Source organism: Tachypleus tridentatus, chromosome 2 (genome assembly GCF_004210375.1).
Source record: "Tachypleus tridentatus isolate NWPU-2018 chromosome 2, ASM421037v1, whole genome shotgun sequence".
NCBI lineage: Eukaryota > Metazoa > Arthropoda > Merostomata > Xiphosura > Limulidae > Tachypleus > Tachypleus tridentatus.
This window is the reverse complement of record NC_134826.1, coordinates 138,308,698-138,323,346: the sequence shown is the minus strand read 5'-3', so window position 1 is coordinate 138,323,346 and position 14,649 is coordinate 138,308,698. Positions and strand designations below refer to the sequence as shown.

General features: G+C 36.0%; 2 protein-coding genes across 5 annotated transcripts in view; one reads left to right on the top strand and one right to left on the bottom strand.

Annotated features, from left to right (window-relative positions):
• LOC143245218 (excitatory amino acid transporter 1-like) overlaps positions 1 to 10,750 on the bottom strand; it is a 40,287-nt gene extending 29,537 nt beyond the window's left edge. Inside the window, exons 1-2 of one of the 4 annotated variants that reach the window (XM_076491319.1) lie at positions 10,732 to 10,750; positions 3,926 to 3,987 (exon numbers count right to left, since the gene is read on the bottom strand). In XM_076491319.1, the coding sequence (XP_076347434.1) occupies positions 3,926 to 3,972 (47 nt within the window). In that variant the 5' untranslated portion in view covers positions 3,973 to 3,987; positions 10,732 to 10,750. Of the gene's footprint in view, positions 1 to 217; positions 396 to 3,925; positions 3,988 to 4,295; positions 4,429 to 10,731 lie in introns of those variants that run through there. The other 3 variants (XM_076491318.1, XM_076491316.1, XM_076491320.1) reach the window with 3 other exon arrangements.
• LOC143245228 (glycoprotein 3-alpha-L-fucosyltransferase A-like) overlaps positions 1 to 14,649 on the top strand; it is a 524,457-nt gene that overhangs the window by 231,729 nt on the left and 278,079 nt on the right. The gene's annotated exons all lie outside the window — the stretch shown is intronic.

Below are 14,649 nucleotides of genomic sequence, written 5' to 3'. Positions count from 1 at the left end.
AGATGGGTGTAAGAGCCCCAGGGCCCATGGTCTTAATAGGGGCCCATCGATAATGTTATTCTATGTAAAATTACGTGGGATGTAGGACCCACACAACCTTAAATCCGAGTACGAATAAAAGAAAAGTTTCATAAGATGTGTATTATTTAACAGTTAACAAGGCTTAACAATATATATGGCGTGTAACAGGAAGAATGAATAAAAGTGGAAAACTTACGACAGTCAGTGAATTTGTTTCAGTCAAAAACATTTAATTGTATTTCGATGACACAAACTGTGGACGTAGCCACTTACTAAAGGAACAGAATAGTTCAGACTACACACAAAAGTCGTTCCTGTAATTTTACAACATGAAATCACGGACGCACGATAGATTTCAAGTTGTCAATCTTTTGGGTACGTATGTGCGTTTCAGTGAACCTCTACTTTACTACTCGACAACCAATCAAAGTTGAGTATATAACAAACTGGTTTGAGAGCTGTAAAGAGGCCAGTTATCTCCCAGTGCATGCCATATGATTCATTTTTTTTTTAAACGAGGGTTGGGTTAGGGTTTGCACAATTTCTTCAACAACAAACTAGGTTCATTCGCAACTTTTATTTCGTGTAGGTAATATTGGGATAAAACAGTTACAAGTGGTTTGATATCAGGAGAATGCTGCCAGTAGTCCAAATTAGCGCTATTGTAGCCTGTACAATGTATAGATGTAACTAACTGTATGTGTGTTCATGTGCTATCAGCAACGCATCCCGCAGTTTTCCTTGTTGTCCAAAACCTCTGATCTCAACCTTTATTTCGCCCGGCATGGCTAAGCGCGTTAAGGCGTGCGACTCGTAATCTAAGAGTCGCGGGTTTGCATCCGCGTCGCGCCAAACATGCTCGCCCTCCCAGCCGTGGGGGCGTTATAATGTGACGGTCAATCCCACTATTCGTTGGTAAAAGAGTAGACCAAGAGTTGGCGGTGGGTGGTGATGACTAGCTGCCTTCCCTCTAGTCTTACACTGCTAAATTAGGGACGGCTAGCACAGATAGCCCTCGAGTAGCTTTGTGCAAAATTCCAAAACAAACAAACAAACTCAACCTTTATTTTTATTTCACTAATATAGACACGTATATTCTCCACTAGCGAGTAAAATTTTAATTATTCATATAAAGATTCCATTAAATTATCTTGTAAAGTTAATTGTTATAATAAAAAAAAACATTAGAGTAGAAGAGTTATTTTTCCAATATATTGTCATATTTCTTTAATGTGTGTTTTTTTAAAGTCTCTACTTGGCCATCATTAGTGATTCCATGTGCCGAAACCTACGGCGAGATGGCGCTTATTTGCAATGATAACATTCAGAGTTTGATTCCCCAGGTGCTCTAAAATAAACAAAGCTCCGAAAGTATAAAAATATAACAATTAATTTTGGAACTTGTGTTAGGATAGGGGTATTCTTCACCGATTACATTTACGTGAGTCTGTCGGAAAAGGTAAATATTCAAAACGCTTGTAACGTTCAGTCGAGTGACCTAGAGACAAGAGACGCGCTGGTAACAACAGCCAAATACGTATATATGCAATGAAGCGATTACAAAACACGTACGTTACTGTTTGTTTGTTGCTACACAATAAGCTATTTCTGCCGTGCCCACTACAGGTACAGAAGTTATACAAGATACAATATGTCCACCTTGATTTTCCTTCTTGTGTCTCTCTACTTTATTTAGGCTGTTCTTACTACTATGATGAATTGACTCCTATAATTCTGAACATTATATATTGTTGTTTATTGCTATCAGCAAGAAACGAAACCCACTTCTAAATATTTGTATTACTGATTTATTCCTTCTTTCTCACATTCACCACAAGCAAGACCCTTTGTTTTTTGACCTTGAACCTGTTTCCTATACCGCTCAATTTATAAAGGTGGTCGCTTATTTCAATCATTTTTAATGAGTTAAATTCGTGCAATCCCTTAATTATTTAGAGACCAACTACGAGTTTGACATTTTCCTATGTTTGTCTCTCAAACCTAATTCATGTCCCTAATTTAGCAGCGTGAGACTAGAGGGAAGGCAACTAGTCATCAACACCCACCGCCTACTCTTGGGCTACTCTTTTACCAACGAATAGTGGGATTGATCATCACATTATAACGCCGGTACGGCTAAAAGGAGTGATCATGTTTAGTGCAACCTGCATTCGAACCCGTTACCCTCAGATTACGAGTCGAGGAGACATCAATCTCGATTGTCGAATCTCAATGTCGTTCCATCTCATCACCACACACACCGTTCTTTCATTGTTAGGTATCGATATTAGGGGAATAAACGCTTGCGATGTATGTGCTAAAATTATTTAACAACTAAAACGGTGTTAACAGCACCAACAAAAGATATATACCGTATTCAATCTTTGATCTACCGCACACAAAGGGTATGATGTGTCACATGAGTGAAAGCCTAAACATTCATTCCCCCATATATAGGAAGAGAACATGTTTCAAAACTAAACAACTGGAATACTGGGTTTCCACGTAAGCTAGCATGCATAGAGCAGAAACTGACACATATTTGTTGTTTTAATTAGATATAAATTCAAAAACACGTTTTCTTTCTTACTCTCAGCATATTACATTTTTTCATTGACTCTCTCGGGTTATTCGTTTTTTCTCGCGTTTCGCATATTTCTTTCTTTCGTCATTGAACTTCTGGCTTTAATATTTCTTTCTAAACCCACGCTGAACACGTTCCCTTGTCTTATTTTGTACTTATTTCAAGAATAACAGATATTAACGTCTCATAATATTACGGGGGGGGTCACTCTTGGTATCGCTGGCTTTGTTTGTTTGCTTTGAATTTCGCGCAAAGCTACACGAGGGTTACCTGCACTAGCCGTCCCTAATTCAGCAGTGTAAGACTAGAGGGAAGGCAGCTAGCCATCAACACCCACCGGCAACTCTTGAGTTACAATTTTACCAACGAATAGTGGGAACGAATAGTGGGATTGACCACAACATTATAAGGCCCCCACGGCTGAAAGGGCAAGCATGTTTGGTGTGTCAAAGATTCGAATATGCGACCCTCATATTACGAGTGGAACGCCTTAACCCACCTGGCCATGCCGGGCCGTCGCTGAACTTAAAAAGGTTACTACTCACTCCAATGATTTTATAATGACTTAGAGTAATCATTTAATGACTTTAGAGATTACCAAAATTCGACTATTTTCTTACCTCTCTTAACTCTAACTGATGTTCCTTACAACTACCTTCATAAGAATAAAAATCCAGTTTTTAGTTACACGTTTTAACATCTGCAAAATTCACTATTTTTTTTAGATCAAATCTATATTGTGTAAAGAAATTATTCCTACATTTTCTGTATAGTTCTAAGTTTTTCTTAAGAAAAGTCCCGACGAGTCCGTTACTACTTTTTGACGGCTTAGATTACTTCATTACTGAATGCACAATTAACATATTCGTGTTGTCTCACATTCTATACACACCAAGAAAACTTTATTCAAAACTTCCTTTTACTGTTCGTCGACATTTCAAAATGAGCTTCTAGCTACCTGGCCCCAGTGGCACAGCGCAAGACTCCGGGTTTCGATACCTGTAGTAGGCAGAGCTCAAATAGTCCATTGTGTAGCTTTGTGCTTAATTCTAAACAACTAGACACTTGTCTAAAGGTTCATCGGAAAAACAAAACTAAAGAACATTATATTTAGCAACTGGCTAGTCTCACCCTCACACTTGAAATACAAGAGTGAAAATACTAATGCGTTTTAAAAACTAAACTAACGCCACCTGGCTAAAATATAAGCTCTTTCTGATAAATATTATACCAATGATTGATCTCAAAAGATATAAAAGTACATTTTACAGTTAGCAGCCTCCACTGTGAGATATAATTATTAATATATTAAAATCTTACCTGTTCATCGATTCCAGAAAATTGCGTAGGTTTACAAATCCGTCCATCTTGTAACGTCAATGCTATATTAAAATAAATTTGAAATAATATTAGACACCACCTTTTATTCCTATAATGCAACAGCAGTGAGTACTTTAACTTACACGTTAAAATCTGGAATGAGTTTCTTTTGGTTAGCACAGCAGTGACTTTTGATTCCAAAACAAACAGCTCCCTCTATAACATGCAATTTATAATATCCATAATAACTCATACTTTTTAAATTAGTGTGTGTGTGTGGTATCTTATAACAAAGCCACATCGGGCTATCTGCAGAACCAACGCGGAGAATCGAACCCCTGAATTTAGCGTTGTAAACACCTAGACTTACCGCTGTACTAGTGGGAGGCTTTTTAAATTTGAATCACAGAATTTATGTTATTGTTATCAAATACCTGTCAGCTAAGATATCCTATTGATTTTAAGATATCAATGCTTCTTAGAGCAATGGAAGGAAGTGGAAGCCACATTTCTTCCTGCTTATGTTATCTGTAATTTCGTACGGATATTTAGTTGCTGTAAGCCCGTTTATGTTAAAGTCACGTAATTTCGACGAAGTGGTGATTACGTCACTACGCATGGATAAATATCAGGTACTTAGATAAACTGCCTGTACTGACTTTATGAAGTCAATTCGTGAAATTTTAAAAGGAATTTCTTTCCCTTGCACGAAACACAGACTACGTAATTCTGGTAATGGGTATTTCCCAAAGTTGTTTCTTCACATACATTTGAGAATCTTTTTATCGGTACAGACTTCCACCCCCATGTGGACCATTAATCAAAGGGTTGACAGTTTGCGGTTCAGTCTGTTATTGCAGGAAATAAAACGTGCTCCGTTCTTTCTGTTCGTGATTGGTAGGGGGGGGGAACACTGCAAGAGTGAAATTTGATGTCCGTTCTTTTACGAAACTTTAAAAGACATAAACATGGAATACTTTGAATACTTCTTGTTGCGTCGTTATTTCAAAAGTGAAAAAAAAAATAGTAATAGGCTGTTCTATTCTTCCAAAACTTGCGACCGGGTGGTTAAATCACTCGACTCGTAATCCGATGGTTGAGGGTTCGAATCCCCGTCCTACCAAATATGCTCGCCCTTTCAGCCGTGGGGACATTACCATTTTACGATCAATCCCACTATTCCTGCCTTCCCTCTACTCTTACACTGCTATATTAGGGACGCCTAGCGCAGATAGTCCTCGTGAAGCTTTGCGCGAAATTCAAAAACCAAAATTTATTAAATTTTTCATCCCAACATTCCTTTTCAAACTTTAAGTATAATATCTTTAGGAAACGGTAGAGAAGCGCGAATTTTTGGTCAGAGAAAAAACATCACTGATTAAAACGTTACAATAACTGTTCGTGTAAAATATGTGCTCACTCATCTGTACGAACAATTTTAGGTTCTAAGCCAATAGGAAGAGCACATTGTTCATATCTCGTATTCCTTTGCATAACTTTCAGTGACGTCACGACATCCGGGAATTACTAAAAACGCCTCCTAGTGGCACAGCGGCATGTCTGCGGACTCGCACTGCTAGAAACCGGGTTTGGATACCCGTGGTGAAAACAGAGCACAGATAGCTCATTATACAGCTTTGTTTAATTCTAAACAAACAAGCTAACAAAGATACTAATTAATAAAACTTGCAATTTCATTTTGATATTATAGACAGAAATTATGAAGTAAAATAAAATAGAATATTCGTTCCTAATTTTGGTATGTTTATTTTTAAATTTCGCGCAAAACTACACGAGGGCTAACTGCGCTAGCCGTCCCTAATTTAGCAGTGTAAGACTAGAGGGAAGGCAGGATTAGTAGGATTGATCGTAACATTATAACGCCCTCACGGCTAAAAGGGTGAGCATGTTTGGTATGACGGGGATTTGAACCTGGGAACCTCAAATTACGAGTCGAGTGGCTTAACCACCTGGCCATGCCGGGCCTTATCCTAATTTTGAACTGGTAGACTAGACGGTAGGTAGCTAGCTAGTCAACAGTACCTATCGCGAAGCCTTGGTTTAATCAAATGGTTGGAGCTGACTGCGTTATTCTTTCAAAGTGCGAATCAGGACACTTTGACCAATAGGCCACGCCCATCTCTTAAAAAACAGCAACAACCAAATAACTCCTTAATTGCAAACTTTAACAAGTATTTTACAATAATGAATAGAATAGCGTGTTGGAATCTGTCATCACGTGGGATTGTAATCAGGTTTCAAAAGCAATAAAAATTAGGATATTAAGAATTTAAATATGTTCTCCTTTATTCAATCAGATTCGTAAGTTAATATTACAAAATTGGTAAGAACAATAAGGAACCCGCTAGATCAGTTTCTTATATAAAATTCTGAATATTCGGTCTTTTGCTTCGAATCCTACCGTGGGGGCGTTATAAAGTCAAGGTTAATGCCACTATTCATTAGTAAAAAAAGTAGCCCAAGAGTTGGCGGTGGGTGGTGGTGACTAGCTACCTTCCCTCTTGTCTTACTCTACTAAATTAGGGACGGCTAGCGCAGATAGCCCTTGAGTAGCTTTGTGCGAAATTAAAATAAACGCACCAAATATAATTTTGAGGTTAATAAAATGTGTTTCAAAATAAGGCTATTTTCCCCAAGGTCAATTATATTTTGACCTTGATTTATAAAAATGGTGTTCGACATGTTCAAGACACTTTTTTGGTTTAGTAGAAACAACAGTAAAGGCTCTTCATCTATTTCTTCATTTTCATTGACTGAAATCTGACCATTAGTAATCTGTTGTAAGTCTACGAAACACTGAATTATCTAAAACAAAGAAAGAGTTTCACTGAGAGAAACCAAAATGTATTTCAGAACGGCTGGTAAGGGTAATAATACCTTTATTAATAAGCAGAGAACAACGTTTCGACCTTCCCAGGTCATCTTCAGGTTAACAGATACGTATTTATTTCAAGTGGATTATTATTTTTACTTTTCGTTCTGTCGCTCACCATTCTTGACCTCACAAACTTGGGTAGAGTTTTGGAAAAAATGTTTTCTGGCCATTTTTTTTTTCCAGTTTACACTAACCAAGTTAGCAATAAAAATTAATCTTCCTAATATTAAGTTTACTTTGCGAAAGTCAAAGGACTTCCAATAAAATTTTTACACAAACTGTGGAGAAATGGAGCCCATTTTCTATACAGATATATCTCTGGTAGACGTGAATGGATGACCACAGAGATTGTGTTGATAGAAGTCTAATTGATCGTCGAAGGTTATTTTAGTGATTTCTATTGTTTATCGACTGTTGTGATATCTAAGACAGCTAAAAATGTTTGTACGATAAATACCTGTTTTTAGTGTTAATAAAACACCCAAACTTTCTAACATTGTCATGAGCTTATGAATTATTAAAACAAGGCAAAATAGGTTGTTTCTTAAGTTGTTATTAAAGTGACTTTTTTCAAAACCCTACTCACTTAATCACACTTTCCATGATACAGTATCTTGTATTTAATGGCTGACTTCAAATTAGCAAGTATTCTTCTCAGAAATCCCTCAGCGGGCACAACATATAACCCTAGATGGTTTTGCAATATACACTTATAAATCGTCAACTGTTATTCGCTCTCAGTTCTACTGGCGATATAGTGATTCTGCTTCGATATCACGTCTTTTCAACATATAATTAGATATACTTGATATACTACTGGATGTTTTTCGCATACTTCCAAAATGAAATCGTAAACTTCCAAATAAAAGAATTCTCACTTCTATAACATTCATCCTAAAACAAAATCTGGTGTTTCTTAAATATCAATAACACTGCACAACAAATTATTTGTTTCTTGAACACTGTTGGGTGTTCCTTATAGATTTTTGGCTGCTGATCACGAAAATTACATCCAAATTTACCCATCACGTACCGTTTCATCGAAATCTTCAGTTTCACCAGGACATTGCTACAATGGAGAAAATGATATCAGGACAACTTGAATCCGTCAATACCTGCTGACTACTGTTGGACACTGCAACATGATGCACCGGACATTGAATACAAACGAAAATCAGGAGCAAAACATTTAATTATGTTAAAATTAATAGTGTATTAGAAACATAAACGCAGTTAAATACGTTATTGCCGTTAAACAGTTAACTGTCTATTTCTCAGAGTTCCTAAGTGATGAAGCAAAACCAAAACTACATTTGTGCATACCCACTAGGTAGCTGTCACAATCAGCAAAAACTTTTCAAAAAATTTTTTTGTGCAGTGTAATCGGCACTTTTGTATTCTTTAAAATTTAATAAATAATTAAAATCAACGTTTTATAAAATTTTAAAAACCCTTTTAAGGCCGTCAATTGCTTCCACCTTAAAAACACACATTAATAAAGTTTTTAAAATTGAGTAAATAACAAGCGTTGATTTTAATTGCTCATTAAATTTCAAGGTTTCGTAATCGCAATTTTGTCTTCAGTCGATTTTTAAACTTAGGTGTTTCCCTAATATTACGAATGTACACATTCTGTCTATTAAAGTACTAGATTACTTAACATTTACAATACTGCCTTACTGTAAGAAAACTAGAACATGTTCCTTAGGATAACAGTGAACTGTATAATTCTACGGATGTACAAGGGTTGATTAATAATATGGTTAACCAAATGTTAAAGATAAAAATCAGTAACGCAAATCCTTGAACGTAGAAACTTTGGCTTCAAAGTTTATTATGTATAAAAACACATCCATTTTATAGCTACCTGATTTATGCGTTGAGATAATTGCTTACCGTATATAAGTTCTGAAGGCTAAAATTAAATATGTTTTATTCATATATAATGACAATGTGTGTGTGTTTTTTTATAGCAAAGCCACATAGGGTTATCTGCTCAGCCCACCGAGGGGAATCGAACCCCCGATTTTAGCGTTGTAAATCCGGAGACAACTACTAGCGGGGGCGTATAATGACAAGGAAATTACAAACCATAAGAGACGGTCTGGGATAGATTCAACATTTACAAGCTATTTAGAGGTAAAAATATAACGCATAAATTCTTAACGAAACTGTGCAGAGCTGAGTTTACGGACTTACAACGCTGAAATCGAGGGCTCTATTCCCGCGAATAATATGTAAATATCATAATAGATAGCTTTACCCTAAAATACAATAACGATAAAAAACAAAATAATTATTGTCTTAGACTTAGGTAAGTATAATAATTAGTTGTTTGACAGCCACACAGAAGATGATTATAATCAGTTTGTTCTAGGAACAACTCCTTCAACTTTACATTGTGTTAGGCCCAGCATCGTCAGGTGGTTAGAGCGCTGTACTCTTAATCTGAGGGTCGCGGTTCAAATCCCTGTCACACCAAACATGCTCGCCCCTTTCAGTCGTGGTAACATTATAAAGTGACTGTCAATCCCATTATTCGTTGATAAAAGAGTATCCCAAGTCTTACGGTGCTAAATTAGGAACGGCTGGCACAGATAGCCCTTGTGTAGCTTTGGGCGCAATTAAAACAAACAAACAATACACTGTGTTACGTATATTAACTGTTAAAATACCATCGATTGCCCCCTCCCATCTTTTAAGAGATACAAGATCCATTGTTGTCAAAGGTTCGATTCTAGTCACATTTCTTTCATCATGAATTAGACGAATTTTGTTTTCTAATCGTTTATTGGACATAAATGACTACAACAGTACCAAAAGAAGTCAAACTTAGTTCAGTTTCGTATGTGTATGTGGGATAAATGACCAGAACGGAGAATCACAGGCTCCACGTGTAGTTCATTCCTGATGAACAACAGACATTTGGTGAGACGAACATACCACAAACTTACATCTGAGATGTTTATATGAGTTACATAGGGCTAGATCGGAAATCTTTAAATATTCAAATAACATTCTATAAAAAAGTGAAATATGTTGGGTTCCCACAGCTGTTATTAATATTCTTAATGTAAATTTTGCTTCGGTTTGTTTAGTCTTTGTTGCTACGTACGAAGATAACTGGTTTAGCAACATAAAACTTGAGACTTATCACTGGGTGTTTCTTTATTCCAAAAGGCATAAATTATGAAAACAATTTATAAAAGAACACTACTTATAATTATTAAAACAAAACAACTTAAAATTTGGGTAATCAAATTACTGATTTGACGCTGTTACTGTTCAGTTAGAAATGATTATAATATCTTCTTGCATATTTGTAACAAAACGCACTGGTTCATGTTATTATTAGCAATAATTATAATATACTCTTGCACTGGCTTGTGTTTATATTAGGCATATTTATAGTACAAATTTGTATGTTTGAGACAACATTCACTGGTTTGTGTTTATTTGTTTCGAATTTCGCGCAGAGCCACAGGAAGATTATTTGGGTTTGGTTTGTTTTGAATTTCGCGAAAAACTACAGAAAGGCTATGTGCGCTAGTCGTCCCTAGTTTAGATAAATTTAGATAGAAGGTAAGTAGTTATCACCACCTACCGTCAACTCTTGAGCTACTATTTTAATAACAAATAGTGGGACCGACTGTCACTTTATAAAGCCCCCACGACTGAAATGAAGAGTAGAGTTTGGTCTGACGGGGTTTCGAACCCGCAACCCTGAGATTACGAGTCGAGCATTTTAACCACGTTGTTGGGCCAGGCGTGGTTAAAATTGCATTAAATATAATTATAATTCACTCCTGTAGAAACGAACAACTACCACTGACTGTTATTATGTTAGACATAATCGAAATATATTATTGTATGCCTGAAACAGTAAGAAAACAAAAACAAAGACACTTACTTAGTACATGTATAAAGGAACCGGTTCATGCTCAAAGGAAGCTCGATAAGATAAACATCACTGCTGGAACAAATCGTACACATGTGATAGTACGTCAAAGAAGTGTCTGTTTCACAAGTTCAAGTATACTGGTAGATAAAGAATCTGATTTCTAACAGTTTAACACTCAACATCAGTCATGAAACACTTCTAAAATGTTAATGTTGTTTGTTTTACTTCATGCAAGTAACAGCTTCATGACGCTCAATTATAAAAAAATACGTCGTTTTATTGTGGTTTGAGTGTTTGTTTTTGAATTTCGCGAAAAGCTACACGAGGGCTATCTGTGCTAGCCGTCCCTAATTTAGCAGTGTAAGACTAGAGGGAAGGCAACTAGTCATCATCATCTACCGCCAACTCATGGGCTACTTTTTTATCAACGAATAGTGGGATTGACCGTCACATTATAACGCCCCCACGGCTGAAAGGGCGAGCATGTTTGGTGCGACCGCAATTCGAACACGCGGCCCTCAGATTACGAGCCGAGCGCCTTAACCCACCTGGACATGCCAGGCCATTGTCACCTATGTAAAAGTGATTTTATTAAACGAATTTTAAACAAATTCAGTTACTGCCTAAAAACTGTATAATTAAAGTGTCCTATCTTGTGTAGATAGCTACTTACCACCATATCCGAGTGGATAATCTTTCTTGAGCTTGGTTCAATATTCACAAAAGTGAACTAAGTAACCAACTAGTCGACATTACCAGAAAAAACTGACTACAAACTCGCTAAACGAATAATTAATTATAACTTATTTTAGCCTAACTCGCGTTTTCAAATTGCTCAGAGCGTTCTTGCCATTAACCTGTTGACTGCCAAATATTTCAGTTGCTACGGCAACTCGGAACCAAATTCAAAATACAACTCTAATGCTTTTTCATTTTGTAACTTTTTTGTGACTCCATTTTGGATTGAAAGTGAAACAATTTGTAAGTAGTTCAACTGCATGTATGGTGCTGACACCTAGCCTTGAAGTTAGGTATTATTGAGAACGAATTGACTCGTCCGTGGCACGGTGTTACCGATCGGCTTGGACGAGTTATCTCATCTACGGCACTGAACAGGTTGAGGCACGCCAAGCATGTGACGTCAGGGACGATATATTGATACTAACAACAATAAATGAAAACATGTGCATGTTTAGATGTATTTACTTATGTTTCGACAAATAAAATGAATGACAGATTTCTGAAAACGAATGATAAGTAGTGATAAAGACACTTTCATTTATTGCGTAACATCTTGGTTATGTTTTTACTTTATCCGTTTTGATATAGAAAGGTTTACGTGCTATAAAACTTGTGTAAGAAATACTTATCATTGAATTAATATGATCTTTCTGATCAACAGATATGACGTAATATTTTACTTGTAATATCAGGTCATTGATCTTAATCTGATTAAGAATTAGTACTTATCAGATTGTTCAAGAGATTAAAGTTAACATGTTATTAACCGTGATTAATGTAACAATAAATATTATACATATTACCAGTTCTAATTAAATTGATAAAGTTATCTTAATTAGATTAATAATAATTAAACATTTCAGTTATTTTGGTATATTAATAATAGTTGCATGACATCTGAACATCTTTCATTAGATTAATTAGAGTTACGAATATTACATTTATTTTTACATTAATCATGGTTAGTAACATGACATCTTCATGTCTTTGTTCAGATTAATTAGAGTTACGAATGTTACATTTATTTTTACATTAATCATGGCTAGTAACATGACATCTTCATGTCTTTGTTCAGATTAATTAGAGTTACGAATGTTACATTTATTTTTACATTAAGCATATTTATGCTCTTGATTAATTCAAGCAGAAGATCATTCCGATTGTTCCATTTATTTGTGTAAGAACCACTGCTTCACCTCTTTCTTTTTCTATGGACCCAATATCTGTTTTTAAAGTAGCCAGACAACGAATGAAGGCTCACATGCACGAAAAAACGTAGCTATTTTAGCTTATGTCATGATAGATTGTAAAGTTGTATGCTGGTCAAATGTGGAGCCAAAATGAAACCCTGTGTAGTTCAATGTTCAAGAGATACAAAGTATACATTTACTGCACAGGTAATATATACCTGAATACACAAACATCCGTGGAAATGGTACTTGATTAAAGTGGTAGTTTTAAATTTCTGCCCAAAGTCAAGTTAAATAACATACACGAGCTGCTACATAATTGAAACCTATACTTCATTATAAACTTTTAGTCTGTCAGAAATCCTGTTCACAGCATATTTCAGCCCTCTCTTTTCCATATAAGATCCAGTCCTAAGCCTTTTCTGACTATACAGTCTATTAATAATTACTATGTAATCACTTTATTTTTTATCTTGTTGATTGACCACACGCATTTTGCTTTACTGCTCGCAATGGGAGAACAAAGTTTCAGTGAAAACCTTATATTTGGTGATTTCATCAACATCGTCTACTACCTTATGGCCCACAAGGTTTCTTGCAATGACTTGATGTAATGTCCAGCCCATGCACAAACACAAAATGTCTTGCTCATACATCATGCAGGCTCTTCCAGAAATCATGAGTATGTTAGCCTCCAGGTGTTGCTGAGAAAAACGTATCAGGAATGATAAAATTTCCAAATTATCCAAAATGTCAGTGGACTCATGTTTTCGAGAAATATAACCAGTGTAGTTGGTGACGTATTCTCCGATAATGACGTAGTAGTCATATTTCTGTGTGGAAGTTGTTAAAAATATTCTGTTGATTTGGTTTGTTGTGAATCTCGCGCAAACCTACACGAGGGCTATCTGCACTAGCCGTCCCTAATTTTGCAGTGTAAGACTAGATGGAAGGAAACTAGTTATGAAAGGCAACTAGGAGCCTAACTAGTAGTTAGGCACCCACTACTAACTCTTGAGCTACTCTTTTACCAACGAGTAGTGGCATTGACCGTAACATTATAACGCCCCAAGGATGAAAGGGCGAGCACGTTTGGTGTGATAGGGATTCGAATCCGCGACCTCGGATTACAAGTGCCTTAACCACTTGGTCATACAGGACCTGTTCTGTTGGAGAATGCATTGTGTTCAACATACAGAAACGTTTTATTTACGCATAATTCAAAAATATAAACATCAGTCTTTTATAAAATTATTAGTCCATTAACAGCCCAGAGATCTTTGCGCACAACTGCTTACCCCACTGAAAGTTCCAACAACAGTCCATTCAAATTACATGCTTCGGCAGTTTCCAGATGAAAAAACTAAATTAACAATGGTTCAGAATAATGGTTCCTCATAGAGGAAACTGGAGACATTTCTTTACTCTCTGATCAAGGTTCTCAATTAATTCGACATCTCTGTATGTTGTTATGAGTCTGTCATGATGTCTTTCAACAAATTATTGTTGCAATCGTAACATTCACGCAACGCAATACGCTGACGGAAATATCACTTTGATGTTTTAACTTAAACATATTTACACATCCCATGAACACCCAAGAAAAAAGCCGCAAATTCAAGAATTGTGATTCATTAAATGTTAATGGCACATATGAGTTTGATTCTCGTGAATTTATTGATGAGTTTAAACTCAGCGAGATTCCTGTTATCAACATTTAAAAAAATTAGTTCATAGTTACTTAATGTTTGTTAGAAAATAAAATGTTATTTGGAAATTGTTTCATTGCAGCGACCATGTCATTGCAATGAAAGAATCAAATAAGGACATTTTATGTGATATTGCACAACGCGCAAAAAAATATATTCCAATGAAATAAATTTAGTCAGTTGATTGATCCACAATGAAAATATCGTACATCGTATCAGATATCAATTGATTTATTTTGGTTTCAGCACAAAGCTGCAATATGGCTATTTGCGCTAGCCGTTTATAA